The sequence below is a fragment of the Pteropus vampyrus genome, unplaced genomic scaffold (genome assembly GCF_000151845.1).
Source record: "Pteropus vampyrus isolate Shadow unplaced genomic scaffold, Pvam_2.0 Scaffold80, whole genome shotgun sequence".
NCBI classification, from domain to species: Eukaryota; Metazoa; Chordata; class Mammalia; order Chiroptera; family Pteropodidae; genus Pteropus; species Pteropus vampyrus.
Window position 1 is genome coordinate 205,220 of NW_011888861.1, and position 21,637 is coordinate 226,856.

General features: G+C 33.1%; 1 protein-coding gene and 1 pseudogene across 9 annotated transcripts in view; one reads left to right on the forward strand and one right to left on the reverse strand.

Moving 5' to 3' along the window:
* Positions 1-21,637, reverse strand: part of CDKAL1 (CDK5 regulatory subunit associated protein 1 like 1) — a 459,847-nt gene that overhangs the window by 191,910 nt on the left and 246,300 nt on the right. For all 9 annotated transcript variants that reach the window (XM_011362830.2, XM_011362832.2, XM_023532244.1 and 6 more), the window contains one exon: positions 19,438-19,541. In XM_011362830.2, coding sequence (XP_011361132.1) covers positions 19,438-19,541 — 104 coding nt within the window. The remainder of the gene's footprint in view (positions 1-19,437; positions 19,542-21,637) is intronic.
* On the forward strand, positions 17,957-18,077 carry LOC111741606 (annotated as a pseudogene).

Genomic DNA, 21,637 nt, shown 5'->3' on the forward strand with positions numbered 1-21,637 from the left:
CTGGTAGCAGCATAATTACCCTAAATGTGCACTTATGTTTCATTACACCTTGGCCATTACTATGTGCACTGATTACAAGTATCAATCCCTTTCATTTTCATACACCTCTGCGGTTCTATAGCATTCAACTGTGAAAACTCAGCACTCTGGTTGCTTCTAACATGCGGCCCATGCTGATAAAACCACAGAGGGTAAATTATTTGTCACTCTACAGGGTGCCAATTCAGTATGATAAGAATGACATCATCCCCATTTTACCAATAACAATGGCACTAACAAGAACGTGTAATCAACAAACCTCAGTCCTCTGCTAGCCCTGGCAGGTGCAACTCTTTTTATGCTAAAAATATGCCAACATTAGCTTCCAGCTCAAAACTATTTCTTTTATCACAATGCTAAGCAGAAGTTGGCTTCCATAAGGCAGTGCAGCTGCTGCTGCCGCCGCCGCTTCTGCAGATGCCTGCATTAATTGTATCAAGGACATACTGAAATAAGTGCTTATTCAGCACAATGGCTATTGGGGAGCAGCTGGAAGCGCAAGACAAACTGTCTTGAAGAGAATGTACCAACCCAGTGTGTAAATTACAACGATGAAGTACAAAGAGAGCCTAAGTTTAAGGATCTCATATAACTGCAGAACAGCATGAGATTTTAGTGTTGTCCGTAGAGTCCGAACCAAAGTATTTTCTAAATAAGAATAGGCCCTTTCGGATTTCACTAAAACCACTTTTAGAATGGGGGGGGGGGGATTTGGTACCCATTCAACACAGCAAAAATAGGAAAAGTTATTAAAAATATCAATGGTGTTGCTACTGCCCTTATATGTAAAAATCATAATATAATTCCTCTCTTGTGTATGTATATGTGTATGGGTGTATATTTCAAGGAATTAAACAGCAACATAAGAATAACACTCTTTAGTATAAAGAAGCAACATGTGGCTCAAAATAAAAGCCTAATTTGGCTAGCTTTCTTCCTCATTCCCTTACTACTCATTCATGCTCCTTCTATACATCAGTTTTATGTTAAGTCATTTCCCTTCCATTTTCTAATCTTTACATTAGTGGGAAGAAATGAATTAATGGTGATTAAAGGCTATTCCAAGAAATAGGTAATTATGGAGCATTCAATCATGCCAGTTTGGGTGTGGATAGGGGAAATGGATCAATAAAGATACTGCTGAAACACAGTGCACCCCTGGAGAGGAATGGAATGTAAAGTGAGAGAAACAGGCTAGGACTGGATCACTAAGTCCCAGATTCCCTGTCAGGCTTCATCATGGCCTCCCCAATAATATCCTCTCTAGAAGTTTCCTCTCTAGAAGGGGCTGAGGAGGGCCATGCTCCTGCACTGGGTCTGAAACCAGCCTGAAAACACACAGTGGGCCTAATAATACATCAGTATACCTAATCGAACTGGCTTCTGGTGGAGCTCATGACCAAACTGCTTTACATTTGCACCACAGACATCATTCCCTACAAAGAGTACACTTCAACCAGGAACATGATTTTGGAACTTTAACAAAATGACCCACACTCCTGGTAAAGAATCACACTTTTTACAAATAGAAATTATCTCAAATCAAAATAAGTATCTTTAAATTTTTCAAATATTTAGTTATTTATGCAGTAGGTCCTTATCCACAAATCTCCACAAATCTCCAAATTCACAAAGGTTATACTACTAATAACTGGCTTTCCTTCAGGTGACATCTTGGACACAAAAACAAAGATTTAGTAACTTACAACTAAAAAACTGCAAGAGACTTACTCTATAAGACACTGAGATATAAATGCTGAGCTGCCGGGTAAACTCACTCATTAGATAAATGACTTGATCTCCAGTTGAGCCTCAGAATACAGCTATTCAAATTCAAATTCAAGCCTCAGAAAATTTAAATTGCTTCTTTCCACAGACTTTTCAGGTATCAAGAAAATAGTTAAAAACACAATTGGTAAGTCTTGAATGCCAAAGGTCTATAATGTATGTCACTAATACATGGTAAGCACAGTTTGCTTTAATTTTAGGTAAGTGCAAAACAGGGTATTTTACATGGCGAGACTAGGATGGGTTTGTAGAAACACTGTCAAGCATATGAGGGCAATAGTAACTGTACTTGTAATCAGTGTTGGGAACCAATACCTCGCTGCTTCAGTAATAATTTTCGCTTTTATGTAGCATTTCTTAGTAAAATTGCCATGATACTAAAATATTATTACTGTCATATTCAAACCATTATATCACCTGCTATCCCATAAAATAACAATTAACAGTATGTCTTCATTTGAATGTATATAGGTGAATTTTAAAATTTCTAACCAATTTAATCACAATGGACATAACTCATATGATTCTATTCACTCACCCATGCCCTTACAATCTATAAAACACCACCATATGAACATTTGAGGAGTTAGAAAATATAAATTTTAAAAAGAATAAGAATAAAATTCTGGTGTAAACCACAAAGCAAGATAACCCTGCCCAAGAGTCTTTATAGGGTTTTTTCTGAAACAGTGTTTTTTCTTTGAGTGTATTTGATATTTGACAGATATATTAGCTCTTGAGCATCATTTATCATGTTTATTTTTAATAGGTTTCCCTTAGAACAGCTGCCTAAGATGCTAATCTTTCCTTTTTTCTTGGGCCTTTTGTAAATATTTGAAATAGCTATTCATTAACAGTTGCACATTTATTCAGTCCTGTTGTATGGCTTGTGAACTGGAATTAGCTTTTATTTTATTTTTTCTATCTGTTGGCCAGACTAGAGAAACCCTGCTGTTTGGGTTCAATCTGTCAAGGTTCAAATTATCCTCCAACTGAGAGCTAATCAAGGGTGTCTGACCTGGTTTGCAAATAAATAGGAACAAAAGTGGGTTTATTTTTTCTTTCTTTGGAGGACTGGTTCTCAAAAAGTAAAGCAAAACAAGTGTGGACCACAAATGCAATTGCCTAAAATTAAAAACAGGCACAACTGGCAACTACAGATGAACTGGATTTACTCGGCATTTCCAATTTTCAAGCTATAAATCCATTCTTTTCTAGGAACTGGTTTGCAAATACATTTCAAATTTAAATTCACAGTTCTTCTAATGCTAGATTGTGGCATGAGGAGAATATAGGTTTTAGGCAATCAAGCTACTTCGATGGGCACATTCGAAACTTAAATAATCTTCATGGATTCCCAAGCCTCAAATTAATAGGTACATGTCGTAGAACTCATCATTCTGCATCACTGACATTATTACTATTTCCATTTTATGTACATTTCTAAAATATGAAATACAATTTTATCTTAAACTTTTAATCTCCAAAATTGAACATATTTTTATAAATTAATCAGTTAGTTTTAAATGTATCTTTATAAACTATTTAATGAATGTACTTAAATGTATTCTCATTTACTAACACATGTATTAAAACACTTTCTCTTAGAATATTACGTTCTTAGAACTTGAAATTGTTGCTTGGATCTGACTTTTAGCATTCTGTTTTCAATAAATATATAATCTTTTGAAGCAATGATCAGTGACACTGAAGACCTGTAAATGTGTCAGTGCCACTGTTCAAGAACACTGTGATTGCAATTCCACTAAGGGCTTCTCTCAAAATAATCCCAACTGATGAAATGACCCCTGTTATTATAATAAACTAAATTGCATTATTGCGACTATTGCATTTGCAATATCAAGTATTTGAGTACACCATTTTCCCTGAAAGGGCAGCATGACCATCAATCAGGAAATCTCTATTTTAATACTATTCCTCAGATCTGCAGTATAATTTCTCTGTGCTTCAGTAAAACAGGGACAACAAGCACCAGCAGCTATAATCCACTCATTAAATGTAAGAATGAAATGAAAGACCAGGTTTTAGTAAAAGCACAAAAAAAATTAGTTGGTAGGTACTCACTAAATTTTATTAATATATGGACCTATTATGCTGTGAACAGCATAATATCTGAATTATATTTATAATCATCCCTATACTCATCAAAAAAAAAATCTGTTACAACTAACGAAAATAAAATAAGGAAGAAAATCGGGAATATGTAAAGATTCTGGTTTATGGTTTTTGGTGGTAGAATATAATAAATACTATGCAGCATATAATTTTTTATTTCCTTACAGATAGCAATTTTGCTGTTTGGAGGCCATGCTCAAGAATAAGGAGAAATATGGTGGCTGAATACATGATTAGATGTCAAAAATTAGCTGATACCCGATTTGAGAAATATTTTGTCTTACCTAAAACACACTGGTCCAAATTTCCATTTAGTTTTCCTTTTATTTTAATTATTCTGAACAAGGTAGCCATCTTTAAATAGTATCTTATATTTTAGCCAGTTCTATATTTTAGTGAAGAAAAAAACATTCATTTTCTAACTTGCTATCAAGTCATACTTAAAAATTACAAATAACTTCTCTTAATGTTTTAGATTAACTACAGAAAATGTAAAATGTAAACAGAATTTCACTATCACAAATCCTCCATTTAATGAGTACTTGACAAATGTTTTTTAAATAAATAATAGCAATAATTAAGATTAAATTGCACATTAACCTTGGCTTATGTGATTAAAAAAAAATTTTCAACCACTTCTATTTATTCAAAGTAAGATATTTTAAACTTATTTAAAGTCAAGAAATATATATAAAATGTAAATGTTAGTCAATTTGAATAAAAACCTTACAAATTTTTAAAGTTCATGTGAAGAGGTATATTTTCATGTGATTATAATATTTATAAACTTACAAAAAGCATTCACTATTTGGAAATTTAGTTGCAGAAATAATATTGCTGGAAACAATAGGCTAATACAATTAGAGAAATTATTTTAAAAATCTTTGTTCAATTTATTCTCTACTTAACAGTGCCAAGTTTCTCCCACCCACCGGGTTTTTTGTTTTTTTTTTAAACTAAAACTAATTACATAGTGAATTACATCTTCAAGTCATTACAACTGTAGAGGAAAGTCAGATCATTACATATAAATTATTTCAAGTCTAAAAAATAAAGTATAGATGTAGCCAGAATGAACATAGATGTAAAAACAGAAATAAATTCACTTTTAGACACTATATAGCAACCCAATTTAAAAACAAAAACAAAAACAAAAACAAAAACAGGTAATTCTAGCTTTCTTCAAAATTTCCTACATGAAGCATTCACTTTATTTCGAATACTATCTAATTTGGGTGTGCATTAAAATTTGAAAAATAGTCTTACATGTATCTAATCCACATTACCTTCTTCCTGAATTACTTCGCATCTATAAACAATACATCTTTCTCACATTTACCAATCAAGGGTATTGTTTGACTATTCTCTCAAACTCCAGGATCCATAGCCAGACATTTAGAAGGTTTATTCTGAGAACATTCAATACCTTCCACTGGTAAGGTGAAATATAAAGTTTCCAGTCTACAGTTATGAAAATAATAAGGGTACATATGCATTCAAAAAACATTTATTGAACATTAATTGTAATATCAAGATAATTAAGACTCAAGCAGAGGCAGTAGAAGATATGTACTTTAAACAAAACACTTTAAACCTGGTAAGCACTATCACAGATGTATGAAGAGCAAATTCTGTGTTGTTGAAGAACAAATTATGTGGTGCAGAATAGTGAGAGATGATGGCTGAAGAAGAGATTTAAGCCAAAATATGAAAGGTCATGAATATCATATCATGCTATAGGCCCTTCCTACTTAGTGTGATCCAAGGAGCAGCAGTATTAGCATTATCTGGGAGCTTAAAAATGTAGATTCTCAGATCCCACCCAAGACCTAGGAAATAAAATTAGCATGTTAACAAAATCCCCAGGTCATCTGTACGAACTTTAAAATAAGAAAAACACATCAATAGTCCAGTGTTTCTACACAGCAGCCCAGACACAGGCATGTGAGAGTATGTGGGTATATGCACAAATGAATTCAGAACACAGTTGGAATAAAAATAAGGAAAGTAAAATAGCAACAGTATTTTCTTAGGTAGTGACTTATCTTCTCCTGTTCTTCCTCCTTCTTGCCCTCTTATTATTAGTTAACAACAATAATAATAAGCAACTACTTATTAAGTATTCTCAAAGTATCACACTTACCATTGTTATTGTTTGATATTCATGCTGATTATCTTATAAGTATGCTTCATCCCTATTTTCCAGATAGAAAAACTGAGGCTAAGAGAATAAACAGCTTTCTTAAGGCCAGAGCTAACAAACTATGAAAGCGGAATTTGACCCATTCTGTTTTTAACCAAAATGCCATAGTACCTTAGGTTTTATCTGAATCATTGCTCTCATCACCCAGTGATATATGGCTTACTTAGTAGATTGTAGACTATAAATTACACGGCTCTGTGATTTCTAGCTCTTTCAAAGCTTAATAGTTCCTGGCGATGTGCCAGTAATTGTTTAAACCATAATCCTATTACTTTCACAGTATTTAGCTTATTGAAAAACAATCCTAGATATATTTTGCTAATCTTAAAAGGTATTATAAATATGATAAACACATGATGACATTTTAATATTAAAATACATTTTTTAAAATAGCTAACAATATACTTGTTGCAAAATACACTACAAAAGAAGTTACTGGCTTAAAACAATAATTTATTATTGCTAACAACTCCACACTCTAGGCAGTTCTTGTGATGAATGTGGCGCCTAGAACATTCAATATGGCTTCTTCATTCATACCTGGGAATCTAGAATATCTGTGGGCTGCCTATGTATCTCTCTTTGGCCATATGATGCTGCCAGTAGTGTAGCCAGACCTCCTTTTGAGGTGGCACAGTGCTCCAAGCAACATTCCACAATAACAAGCTCCAGTGTAGAAGTGCTTATCAACTCTCTGCTTGCATCATGCCTTCTAATGTTCTGCTGGCCAAAGCAAGACACATGACCAAGTCAATAGTCAATGTGGAAGGGGTCTATCTACACAAAGTCTGAATACTGGGAGGCATGATTCAATGGGGGCCGCCAAGTAATAGTCTACTAGGATTTTTCAATAGTTTATCCATGTGCTATTATGAAAGAAGAAAACAGGAAATGTTGATTCTCCAGACTGGTTAAATCTCACATTATTTTAAAATATGTTAATGAAATCTATAAACAATTAACTAAGCTTAAATACTTCAAATACTTTTTAACACCAAAAGTGGGCTTTGTCCATTGCACACATAGCCTCTAAACCCTGAGTCAAGTCCAACACTCTGCAAGTGGCAAGCAATATGGACCAGTCTAATTAATTAGCTGGGAATTTCTCCCATCTCTTGTCCATGTGCTTAGGTTTATTTTCCCTCCACTTTTCTGGTTTCATACTCTAGCTTTGAACTCTGACCCAGATCTCTTTGTTTTGATGACTTTCTGGGCTACTCTTCTGCATTTGGACTTTAGGTTCCACCACATTTCTGGGCTCTGATTATTTTACAAAACAAGCGCGCACACACACACACACACACACACACACACACACACCCCCTGTATCAAGCATGACTCATGAAACGCTGCCACTATCCCTACCCCTACAATGAAGCCTGTCCCTTCACACCCACTGAGGTGGGTATTTAGGGAAAGCAAATATGTTTATCCTAATAAGATTAAGACGTAGACAACCATTTATATAGGTTATACTATTTATGATTTGCTCTAAAAAGAAAATAGCAGACCAAAGAAGAATGTTTTTAAATAGATCTAAATTTCATAGAATTCTATTAATTTATGTTATAATTTGTATTCATGCATTCATTCAATGAATATTTATTATGCACCTACTATAGTCCCTGTGTTATGCCAAGCTATAAAATCCAGGGATGAACAGGCATTCTCACTAATTTCTCAGGATAAAAAGTAAATAAAGATATTAAGAAATAAGTGGATGTTTATTAGAAGTGCTCTAGAGGAAATAAACAGTGTGATATGAAAGAGAATTAAAGGGAAAGGACCCCCTTAAAAGGATGGTCAAGGAAGGGCCTTGTGAGGAGCTGTCATTTAAGCTGATAGTTTAATATGAAAGAGATGGTCATGCAAAGACCACAGGTAAAACCTTTCAAAAAAAGGGGAAGAGCAAGTGCTATGTTCAATGAAGAACAGTTGGATGATAAGAGGTTAGAGAGACTCAGTATGACAAGATGAGCCTGGAATGGAGAGTGCAGTCAGATCATGCAGGGCCTCATGGACTTTGATCAGAAGTTGAAGAGTATTTTCCTCCAAATCTAAACCACCCTTCATGGACTTAAGTCTCTCCTCTTCTGAGAAGCCACTTAGTCTTCCAGCCCAAAACTTTCCTTCCCTACACTTCTAATCACATGTCTTTTCCCCAACCATATTCCCTGAATTGTCCTTCCAAGCAGATGTTCTTAGTGCTATTATATGGGGCTGAAGAAGTCACAGTGCAGCGGTAAGAGAAATGGGGTAGTGAACAAGATCTTAGGGGTGTCACTTATCCTCCTTAGAGTTCATGTTCCTCATCTGGAAATAAATGGGTAAAGGTTTCCTCCTATTCTGCAATTCTTTTGATTTGTTCATAATATTATTATTAAAACTACAGGACTAGGCACAATAGAGAAAGCCAGGTGGCTTCCAGATTTTTCCTGAAGAAGTCTTCATAATATATTTTATGTTCAAAGTAAATTCTCAGAATATCAGGCTGTTCTATAATCAAACAGAATTCATCAATTCCAAAGTTAGGTACAAATAAATTTTAGTCCATCAAATGTTTCAAAGAGTGATGCTTCTGGATGCCATATCTTAGTCAAATATTAAAAAGTGACTCTATTTTAATACATATGATTTAATTTTCTATACTGAAAAACTGGTAATGTGCAATTGCTTCAAAATGAAATTTATTTTCTTTATGTAGCCTAACTAATAAAGTGATATCTCCCTACAGAAAATTTAGGAAATATTAAAAGCAGAAAAATGTTAAATATACTCTTTGTCCCTCCAACAAAAGTAATATTTTGGCTTAATTTCTCCTTTTTTCCTTTACTAATTATCTTGCTTACCTCTTATTAAAAAAAGTTTTGACTGTATAGCACATATGATTTTCTAGTACATTTTTTAACCAAAATTATAAAACATTTTCTAGGTTATTATAAACTCTGTAAACATTATTATTCACAATTGCATAATACTCCAGCATGCAAATATATCAAAATTAAGTGCTTCCCCAACTAGTAGAAATGTAGATTTCCAATACAGAATTAGTATTTCTTTAATTCTTCTCAAATAAAGAGAAATGAACAAAGGCATACCTTACCTCAAGGAAATAAAGATATTTTTCAGAACTGTATAAGTTTACATATTCTATCTATATATTTAAAAACAAATTAGCTAATTATTTCAATCATGTTGATAAACAGTGAAAAATTATTTATACAATATATACATATTTGTTTTATAAAACATGTTTAGGGAAGTAAATGCCTTTTTGTTCTTCTAATTATAACAGTGTGATACTCTGCATTGAAGGGCCCAACTTGAACTGTACAAAATAAAAGTGATCCTTAAAGAGGGAAAAATCTATATAAACTTATAGATCAAAAAGAACTAGACTGCTTTTAAAAATAAACATTCCAAGTCCGTAGCCTACCTCGCAGAATCAGAATCTTTTAAGGTGCAGCCTGGGAAACTGTATTTTAAAGCACAACAGAATAATCTGAAAAAAGGCCGGGTATAACAAGAATGGATCTGGTCCACACATTGCATCTATTACATGGGAAATACTGGCCCAGATTTTACTTTGTTTCCTCATTTAAATGGTAGGTTTTTTCTCTGCTTCCGCTGAATATTTTGATCAAATGACTCAGTGTATTTAATCAAGAAAATTCTCTAGACAAAAGTTTCTAGAAGTGGTCTTCACACACCTGCATCTGAGTCATTTGGAGGGATTCATTTGAAAATGCAAATTCCTGGGCCTATAACAGACCAACTGAATTGGGAATGTGGCCAGACATTTGCATTTTGAAAACACACTCCCAGGACTCTAGAGAGTATTCTTAGAAACAGCAAAGTTTAAGACCCACATCTAATAGATGATTACTATATTCATTATTGTTCACCTTCCTTAACTGAAATTCAACAAATCCAAAAGATCTATGTGGAGTGTATGGCCATCTAATCATTCATTCCTTCCCTTATTCATTTAATTCACTCTTTCACCACACCTCTCTCATTCTTCTCCAGTTATATTTTCACTGGTTAAATCCTCTTACCCCCAGGTTCTCACTCTTCTTTTGTTGACAGTACCAGAAATGATTAACTAAAGGGCATATTTCTTTAAAGTCAGGAATCTAAATCAAACTTTCTTTCTTATATTACAAATAACAAGAAATGTGCTGGAACTCACCAAGAGAAATAAAAAATATAACTGAGAGCAACAAATAAAAGAAATACAGAAATTTACAACCTCTGCAGAACAGCCAAGGTCTCACTAACGAACATTTTTTTCATGCAGAAAATCATGCTCGCTGTACCTGACACTGTGCAAGTATGTTTACTGCAATTTAATATCCACACGAGCAAGAGAAGAAATTTAATAATTTTTCAGCTGGAATGAATTGACAGCCAGTGTTAGAAAACTGCAGACTCTGCAGAATCAATAAAAGCTGCTGGCATCATAAAGTACTACTTTTGCCCAGAAAACATCTCACAAAGGTCAGGTTTACAAACCACCAGGTATCGGTATCACTTTCACATCTTTCCAGGGCTATTAAAATTCCATTAAACAACTTTCCAAAACTAACATGAAGCTTTTAAAGTTCATCAAAACGATCCCAAAGACAGAGCAGCCTCAGTTCAAACTCTGAAAGCAAATTCCTGGTTAACTTTTGTCCCCTTATCACACATACACACACAAAATGTTTTGTAAAATTATTTCATTTTTTAAAAAATCAAAGCAAATATATATTTATTTATAACTATAAACGTGGATCTAAGTGGATATAACCATTTAGTAAAGTGATAGATACCTGTTAACATCAGGAAATAATTCCCCAAAGTAAGTAATTTTTCTATTGCAAATCTTGGAAAGCTACCACCGCTAAATATCTGGTATCATAAAATCAAGCCTGTGTTATAAGACCCAGTATTCAACTGTGCCTGAAGAGCAGCTGAAACTAACAATATCTCTTGCCCACTTTAGAAACACAGCTTTTCCAGGCTATATTTTCATAGAGGTTCCAAGTCACATATGGAATTTCGTCAGGCATAATCAATTCAGGATTAGCCACTCATTCAACATTTATTGAGCACCTACTAAACCCATCTACACACTGTCACATATGCCTGACCCATTGCCCTCTGGCTCAGTCTTTCAGTGACCTAAAACACAGATGGTACGAAAGGGGGAACATATGCTACTAAGGATAATCTCTCTACCTCTGAGAAGTAGTACATGTCAAGAGTCTTTCTCAAGTACTTGTTTTCCTCCAAAAGGAATAAACTTCATTATTTGCTTATTTGATTCCAAAAGCAGATGTGTTTGCACTCAGTCAAAACAGAATTACGGGCACCTTAGGACATTGACAGAGAGCAAAGAACTCTGCTGCCCTACTCAGACCAAATGCTTGGCTGAAAGAATTAGGTTTATAGTGGAAAACAGGCAGGCTATTTGTTCTCTAAATCAGTGGTCTCCGCATTATGAAAAATCACTTTTCTGAATCGGTCAAAGAATTTAAGACTACATCTGCATATACGTGTATTTTATTAATTATACTCATACTACTGTATTAATATATTGCGTTCAATATAAAATATATACAAAAGGAAAAAACTGTAAAGGATGAGAACATATAAATAAATAAATTCTAGTATCTTCTTCCTGCACTCTGATGTATTACAAAATGACCCAGTGTGTGCAAACCCCTTAGCTAATATTAGCCTCTATAGTGGGACTCCTTTGTGGTTCCCAATGACTACGGAAGTAGGACCAGATCACTAGAGAGTCAAATATACTTAGAATGTATTGTCTTAGCCTCTCAAGAAATCCTTTCAGTGTTATGCTTTTCAGGGCATGGCTCCAAATTTTAACAAGGAATGCCAAAATATACAACTTTAAAAAACACAATATGTGACTTTGAGTGCTAAAGGAATGCTGTGCTAAAGGGAGTCTCAGGATTCCCTATATGAACTCCATGTGAAAATTATCTTTCAAATCTAATGCCAAGTTGTTTTTTTCTCCTTACAGACAATAAACCTTCAGGAAGTTCAGAGTCAAAACTGCCTATGTGACTATGTTCTACTTCCCACACCAAGTCCTGACTTTGCTATTCTCATCTGTTTTCCCAGGTCTCATTATTTTATATATAATATATATATATATATATACTTGCACATTTGCAAGTTGTTTTGTAGAACACAACAGAGTAAAAACAATAAAAATCACCAGTAACAGTGAGGGGCTAATTACACTCTAGTTTTCCTAAGGATGCATACAAAAAGGTATTTCCAGAAGCTCCAAATTTTCTGTACTTTGGATTATATGTACTCTGAAGTATTAAAACTCAGAGAATTATAAACAAATGTCATTCTATAAAATAGCCTTGGGACTACAGCCTTGTTTTCCACAGCAAGGATAAGCTGTTTGCTTAATTACCAGCAAACTTACCCACCGGCCTATCTTATTGGAAGAAGTAATCAAAGGCTGATTAAAATAATGTACTGTTACCTCCACTTTTCTCAGGCATGTACCTATTAGCAGAAAAAGGGAACTGTTTCTAAATAAATGCCCAATAAATGTTTGTTGAATGAAAGGAAAAATAACAACTATATAATTCCAATAGCAACCTCAGATAAAGAGTCATTGTTTAGTTTCTTTCTTTCACAAGACCTCTAACATCACATAAACCTCATGATTCAGAAAGGCAAGTAAATTTCACCAAGACTACTAAGCATAATCAAATGGCAGTGGCTAACAAAAACTACGTTGAGAGAGATTCTGAGGAGAAAGGACGGTTAATTAAGTAATGAATGCCAGGAGCTAGGAAAGGTGAAGGGGCAATACCGTGTTATCAATTTGCTGACACCACCCGAGATGGATAATAGATGTTTTCAAAATCTAAACGTGCATATTTAAGTTAAAAGACTCCATGATTTTTGTTATCCGAAGCCTTGCTTCCTGCTTCTGTGTATTTTAATTTTCCTTAGTCCAGCTTACTACTCTGTCCCTCTCAACTAGAAGGGACTCCTTGAAGAAAAGGACCATGTCTTTTTCACCTTTTTAATTTTCATACAGCACAGTAAATACTCAGTAAATGACAGTTGACCCTTTGTGATACCTTAGGGATAACAAATATCATTGAGCCTTTTAACTTAAATAAGCTCCTCAGGATTTAGAAGCCATCCATTAACTATCAGGGTAGGTCAGCAAATTAACAACACTGTGTTGCCTCTACAACCTCCCTAATCTGGATCATTCTTTACTAATCAACCAGGATTTCCTCCTCACAATCCCTCCCAAAAGAAGTTGAGAGGGTCAGTTAACTTCGTAGCTTCACCCAAAAAATTATCTAAACTAGTGGTTCTCAATTATAGTTTTCAGTCTAGCTCTACATTAGAATCACCTACACAGTATTTTAGAAAATGCAGCCCATCCCCACACTCCATCCTCAGAAATTATAACATAATTGTTACAAATGAGACACAGACTTAAGTTTGGTTTTGATTTTATAAAACTGCCAAGTAACTAAAATGGACAGCCAGACTGAGAACATTGATCTATTCTAGATCAACATTTGTTCCTAAAGACTATATAATATACTTGTCTTATGGATTTATGATATGTATTAGCATATTAGAGACAACAAGAGTGTTCTGCCGTAAGAGTCTTATTCAAGTTAGCTTTCCCCAAAGCTGACCACTGAACCCTTTCATCATAACCCTTATTATAAACAAAGCTTCTTATAAACACACCCATTCATTAATGTATTGTCTCTTGTTGTTTTCATGCTATAAGGGCAGAAATGAACAGTTGTAATACAGATCTTACGGTCCAAAAAGCCTAACATATTTACTAACAGGCCTTTTAGGAAAATGTTGGCCACTCCTGGATAGGTATGTTGAGGAATACAACAGAGAGATACTAATCTAAACTAGCCAATTCAAGCTAGATCCTAAAGGTTCTGAGAAAAGGCCTCAGAGGTGAGGGCTCATTAAACAGGTCCCCACCTCTCCTTCAACCATAGTATTTCTGCTTTTACTTTTCAAATTTCATTTGAAAAAAAGATTGAACACACTGACTTAGAAACTCAGATATCTGACCAGATAAAGGTCAGGTAAATTATACTCTGCTTTGCCATGGATAGCTTTAATAAACATTCACTGAAATCAAATTGATTAATCTCAGTTTGTTTAAATTGAATACCTGGTAAAAAGCTATTTCTGCAGTATGTCTTTCCATCTAGTTATACATATTACATGCATTTATTTAGCTCTCCCATTAAAATTCTTTTAAAAGTTACATTTTAATATTATATTTTGGGGTTTTGTAAGAATCAACATAAGAAAAGACTATGTAAAGACAATATCTTGAATTTCTATATATTAGCAGCCACGGGCATTTCTATTATTCAATGTCTCTTAGAAAAGGATGTACGAAAATAATTCTTCTTAGTGTTCACAGCCTAGAAACATGTACATTTCTCATTATAAACTATATACTCCCTTTTACATATTCATATCAAATAATATAAATCGCCCTATTTCCTTACTCTTCTGGAGAGCCAGGATTTACGAGTTGGTAAAATCATCTTCCACCTTTCTAAACACAGTACAGTATTTCATACAGCTTTTATTTTCATGGTCTATTATATACAATCATTTAATGTACGCTACCTGAAATCCGTTTGGGGAGTTGACGATGTACGAAAAATCTTACAAATTAACATTATTAATCCTTTAGAAGAAATAGATTATTTGATTTTATGTGAACAAGACACAAATGAAAAAATAAAGGAATAAAAGAGACATTTAAATAACTGCCTTATAAATTAATAGGATACAATTATTGGTCTCTTTTCGATCTTATATCAAAATCAATATATAATAATCATTGCTAAAAGTGATCAGTCGAATATGGTTTGATGTAAACCATACCACTCAACAATATGAAGTTTATACATCAGAAAATCAAATATTGCTCATATTCTTTCCAATCTAAAAGAGCAGGAAGCAATGTTTTGCAGTTGCATTTCAAAATTAATTTTATGTACCGTAGACAGTATCTTTGCAAATCTTAAAATAAAACAGAATTCATTTTTGAAAATTCCATCATTAATACTAAGATCACTAAAGATCAAAAAATTTTCTCCCTTGATTATTTCATCTTAATTCATTTACTTTTCCCTAACCAGTGTATGCAACTTATCTTGTGGGTTTTTTTTTTTTTTCATTTTATGAGAGAGGAAAAAAAAGTAGCAACACACAAATGAGATCTAGAAAAGCACACAGCAACTATAAAAACAGCTCATCCATCATCTCCACATTTTGATTCCAGAGACAGCAGTGAAAGGTGTTGTTTCCACACCACTCACTCAGCACACTTAAAAAGGTTTGCTCCATCACTTATACAACTGAAACTGATTGATTAGCTGCTTGAGAAAAATCAATACAAATATGCTAGAAAACACTAGCTTGTAAATTCATTCTGGCCTCAATAAAGTCCTGGTCATTGCGTGACATGTTTTTCTAGATATCTAAAACTCAACCCCACCCCTCAGACACTATTATGCCCAGGAATTTTTAAAACCTAAATCTTGGCAGAGGTAAGGAAGTGAGGCGGGAGGTTTCCCAACAGTCTGTTAGAACAAGGAGATGATATCCAGAAATTATTTGGTAAATCTTATATGTAGAACTGCCCACAAAAATGATAAACACATAGAGAAGGTAAAAATAGTCAGTGAAAATGTCAAGGGTTCTAGGTTCACTGAGAAAAAAAGAAAAAAAGCTAGGAAACCAATTAAATAAAAATATACACACACATTTGTAAAAGGTAAACTAAAGCTTCTATTTAAAAATATAATTTGACTTTAACGCTATTCATTCAAAAGTTAATGAGCTGCCTTTCTCATTTTTTTTTTTTTTTTGGCAGCTGAATGTATAGTCAGCATATTTTTAATCCTTTGAGAAACCACTTTACATTCAGAATGATTTCATGAATCTCTTCTCAATGCTCCCTTGCCTTTGTGTTAGCCCTTAGTCTCTTCACATTCATTAGATTACTAAGAAATACATTTTTATGGATATAAAATGTTTCATAAATATGCTATTCAGAAAGAAATTGTGATCTTAATTGTATCACATGACAAGCAACCTGGGTTCTAATCCTCATTCTACAATTGACTTAGACTTCTTAAAAATCACTTTGTATTTCTGTCACACAGTGATTATAAATTTTAAGAAGAAAAAAGCAAATGGAATTTTCAAGATGGGAAATTTAATTTCTACTGACTTTAATCATAGTGCTAAAAATTTATTGGCAGCATATTTAGATTTTTCATCTTAACACAACCTTTCAAAGAACCATAATGTTTATTATTCATTATAGAACAATACTGGTATAATGCAGAATTTAAAAGGTTGTATCCCCAAAAATATTCCAAAAACTTGAGTTATATATTCCAAAGAAAGAAATATGTAAAACTCATAATAAGAAAATGGATTATTTGTTCTATTATGTTTATCTTCACATAATACATAATTATGTATTATTCTTCACAATTTTAAAGCTCTAACAGGAATTCTATAAGACCATTAAAATTCCAATCTTTTGCAGAAAACAAGATGTTGCATTAACTCAATGCCTTTAAAATGTGAGCTTATAGACTGATATTTCCTATAGTGGAAAGGAATTTATAATAAAAGGCTATCTTAGCATGAATTTACTTTTCTAAAATTAAGAAAATGAAATGTAATTTTTATACTAAATAATTTCTATCTATAGAGACATTTTTCACAGAACATATTTTAAAAGCAAATGAAAATCTGTCATTTGTTTCTAGTCATTAATGTTTGTTACGGATATTCCAATATTCTCTGTTACTTTAAACTCCTTCAGTTAATTAACATATCTTCTTCATAATAAGGACACAGGCAATTACCTCATATAAGTTATCTCAAATTCTAACAAGAAACAACACTGCATGTCACAGTAATGAGGAAACCATGGCTTGGAGAGGTCAGGTACCTTGTTCAGACCATGTGGCTGGTAAGCGGCAGAACACTGTTTCAAATTCAAACTCTCCTACGGCAAAGAGCATCAAATACTTGACGACTTGAAATTTTCCTAAATATAATGGCTTTTCTAGAAAGTTATGACCTCATTATTTTAGTAATGGTACCACACAGCAAGCAAATGAGCTCACCAGTCCAAAAACTAGCATTCAGTTTCAACTCTAATATATAGATAAGAAGAAAACAGAAAAACTGTACATTGCAAATAAAAAGACAAATGTATATCTACTGATGATGATGAAAGTAATACTAAATAAATCTCTTCTTATACTTTCTCTCCAAGTAGCCACTGTCTCTCCTAATCTCTGATATTGTATTTTTTGAATCACTCATTTTAACTAGCCCAACTCACCTGGATATGTCAATATTAATGACTAATAAAGTCTGAAAGAAGTAACACACTGCACCTTTGTTGCTCAGATGGCATTTCTAAAGATAAATCAGAGAGCTAAGTTGGTTGGATATCTCTAGAATAATTCTATAATCACTTTATAAAAACTATGTTTCCTCTTTTTTCTCAAGTCACATATCATACACAAATGCATCCCTATTAAATCATGAAACAATCATATCAAAGTGTTAGGATGGGTTATAGGTGACAGTGATATGAGAGACCCAAGGGAATACTTTCACTTCCTACATGGTGATTTAATAGCTTTACATTTTTCAAATAAATTTTCAGAGTAAAATGAGAACTTTTAAAAGATATATGTAGTTGTCTATGGCCATGCCACCCTGAACAAGCCCAATCCCATCTGATCTCGGAAGCTAAGCAGGGTCGGGCCTGGTTAGTACTTAGATGGGAGACCCCATCTAAGAAGACCTGGTGCTGTAGGCATAAAAATAAAAAATAAAAAGTAAAGTTATATGTAGTTGCACTTAAAAATGCAAAATGTTGAAAAAGTACCTCAAAGGAACGAATTCATATGCCTTCCAATTTTCAGTATTTGGTGGAAAAAATCACATAGTTTTAATATCTCCATTAACCGACAGATATAGATAATCAAGTAAGAATGCCAGAAAAGGCATATTTTTCAAATAGATTAGGTTTCTGTGCAAATTTACACACTTTCTTAAAAATTCTTAAAGAAGCTGTGGTAGAAAAAACAGCGACACACACTTTTTCTCAGATTAGATAATTACCTGGCTCCAAACAGAAAACTGACAAGAGTCAGTGAGTTTCCTTTTATTTCTTGTTCAATACAAATTGAATGGGAACAGAAGAGGGGACTGAACTAAGAATATAAAAGTCGAAAAAATTGTTGGGAGGTGTTAATAAACCCGTCAAGAATATTTTTCTCTCTATTGTAAAGTGCATTCCAAATTCATGTTGATAAAAGCTTTACATAGGCAAACTAAAAAAATGTGTTTGGAACTCATAACTTTGAAATTCAGAATATAAAGTACTGAAAGTGGCACTACAAATTACTAAGCATATTGCCAAATAACTATTAACCCACAAGATTATGAGATAATAGATTATCTCATGTTGGGTGTAAAAACACACCAATATTATATACACATATTATAAACAAAGATAAAAGAGGAAGTTCATGGTTTAAGCAGTTATGTGTCAAACAACAATGACTCATGTAGAAGATAAGTCTCGCTATGTGCTAAGAGATACCTAGACAATCAGATTTTCCAGCAAGTGATGATTCAGAAGTAGGTGGCCACCCACACAAAGAATCATTCTCTTTAGGGGTCTCTACCAGTATCATTCTTTACTGGTCCAACACCTCTGTGTATAAGGAAGGTTATCTTTACTGGCTGATAGAAAAATCTACCTTCTCCTTCCAAGACCCCTGTAACCCTTAATAGATTTCCTAAGTGGTCTAAAAATGATCAAAGAGAGAAAAATATTAAAAAGTATATCACTCAGTCTACAAAAGTCTTACACATCAGGTCATGGGTTTCATTTTAATTTCTTTGTCTTTTCCATGGAATCTAAAGATAGGTGGCAAAGTTCAAATTATGTCGCTTACCTTAGAGTCATAAAAAAAATGAAACAGTGTTGAAAGAAGAGTACCATGATTATAACCTAATAGGTTACATCTGGCAATATCTACTACAAGGTAAGTTAAAACATTTATAAACTTTCGTAAAGCTAAAGAAGCACATATGTAAAGTGCTTCTTAGAAGATTACTATAATTTATCAAGAAGACTAAAGTTGTAAACAATCATAGACAACTCTTACCTTGAAAAGACTGTTTGGCTCTGTCTACTAGCTCATCAATTGGATAACTGGCCAAATTTCCTCTAGCGTGTTTAGTTTTGCAGTAAGTACAAGCATTGAGACACCTGTTCAAATAATAGCAAAGATTAAGCTCAAATTTTAAGGACAGTGCACACTTAACCAGACACAGGTATTTGCAATTATTTAAGTTTCAACTTTTCAAAAATCATTGTAAAAATCACATATTAACTTCAAATGTGCATATCCATGAGGAATAAAGTTTATAAATGCTTACAATGACAAATCAAAAGAAATTCAAGATCCATATTGTTTTTAAACCACTGACATTTCTTTGGCCATCATAAAACTAAAATTTTAGTATTCCTTATATATACCATATTATTCAGAAATGATAAAGCATATTCATTTAACTTTTAACTGATATAATAAAGTCAACATAGCATTCTCATAAGAAAATATACCCTTAGAATTTTCAGACATTTTTCACTCCTTAAAATCATAAAAATATAAAAATTACCTAATAAATATTCTCTAGGATGATATTAGTCAAAGTAAAGTAAAATGACACCATTAGTTTTGAGAAATTAAAAAATAGAATTATTTCCCAGTAGTATTTAGACGTAATAATTGTCTTCTAAAAACTAAAATGTTGGTTCTACTCTTATAATTGAAAAGTAACATTTAAAAATTTTCTTATTATAAAATAAAAGAAACATAACAAAATAGTCCTATGCCAGAAAGATAAGGCTCAGCAACACTGAAAAACAAAACAAAACAAAATCTCTTCCGTGATTCAATTGCTCTAATGAACAGCAAGGTTTTAGAAGGTCATTTTACAAATGCTTGAAAATTTCAAAGTGAGAAAAATTGAAGTTTTAATAATTATACCTGGCCAATGTGTGATTTTTGCATGGAACTCTTAAGTAACACATACATTTTGATTTTTATTGTTTAATTGACCACATAAATCTTAAAAAGCTAACACTCCTTTGTTCCTAAGTCATTTACATTTTAAAAAAATTAAAAAAAAAATTGTGGACTCTATACTGTGAATAGAGGTTCTAGTCTCTCAGTTGTTGTGCCTTCTCTTTTCAATTTCCATCCATTCCATAAGAGAAACTGTTTTATTGATATTTCCTTCAGAGAATAACTCACTTTTGTTTAGCCCTGATTGAGCACCAGATGCATTTCTAGATGTTTTATGCAAATTATCTCATCTGACTTCTAGAGTTGGGTGTTACTATCTCCATCTTACAGAAGGAGATAATATAATTGATACCACATAAATATGAAGGATCATAAGATAGTACTATGAACAATTATATGCCAACAAATTGGAAAATCTAGAAGAAATGGTTAAATCCTAGAAACATAACAACCTACTAAGACTGAATCATGAATAGAAAATCTGAACAGGTCAATAATGAGTAGGGAGACTGAATCAGTAATCAAACACTCCCAAACCAAGAAAAGCCCAGTATCAGATGGTTTCACTGGTGAATTTTATCGAACATTTAAAAAATTAACGCCAATCCTTTTCAAAACTTTCCAAAGAAACAGAATAGTAGGGAACACTTCAAACTCGTTTTGTAAGGGCGGTATTACCTGGATATCAAAGCCAGAGATGGATACTATAAAAAAAAAAGGAAACAATAGGCCGATATACCTTATAAATGTAGATGTAAAAATTCTCAAAAAAATGCTAGCAAACTAAATTCAATAGCACCTTAAAAGAATCATACATCCTGATTAAATGGGACTCACCCTGCAAAATGAGGACAATTTAACATACAAAAAAATTAATAAATGTGAAACATCATATAAATAGAATGAAGGATAAAAAATATATGATCTTCCCAACAGATGCAGAATGAGCATTTTACAGAATTCAACGTCCATTTATGATAAAAAGAAATTCTCAACAAATTGGGTATAGAAGGAATGTACCTTAATATAATAAAGACCATATACGACAAGCTCACAGCTAACATCGTACTCAAGGGTGAAAGGTTTAAAGTTTCTCCTCAAAGATCAGAAACAAGAAAAAGGTGTCCACTCATACCACTCCTACTCACATAGCTCGGGAAGTTCTAGCCAGAGGAATCGTGCAAAAAAATAAAAAATTAAAGCCATCCGAATTAGAAAAGAAGAAATAAAACTATCTCTGTTTGCAGATGACATGATATTATATATATAAAAT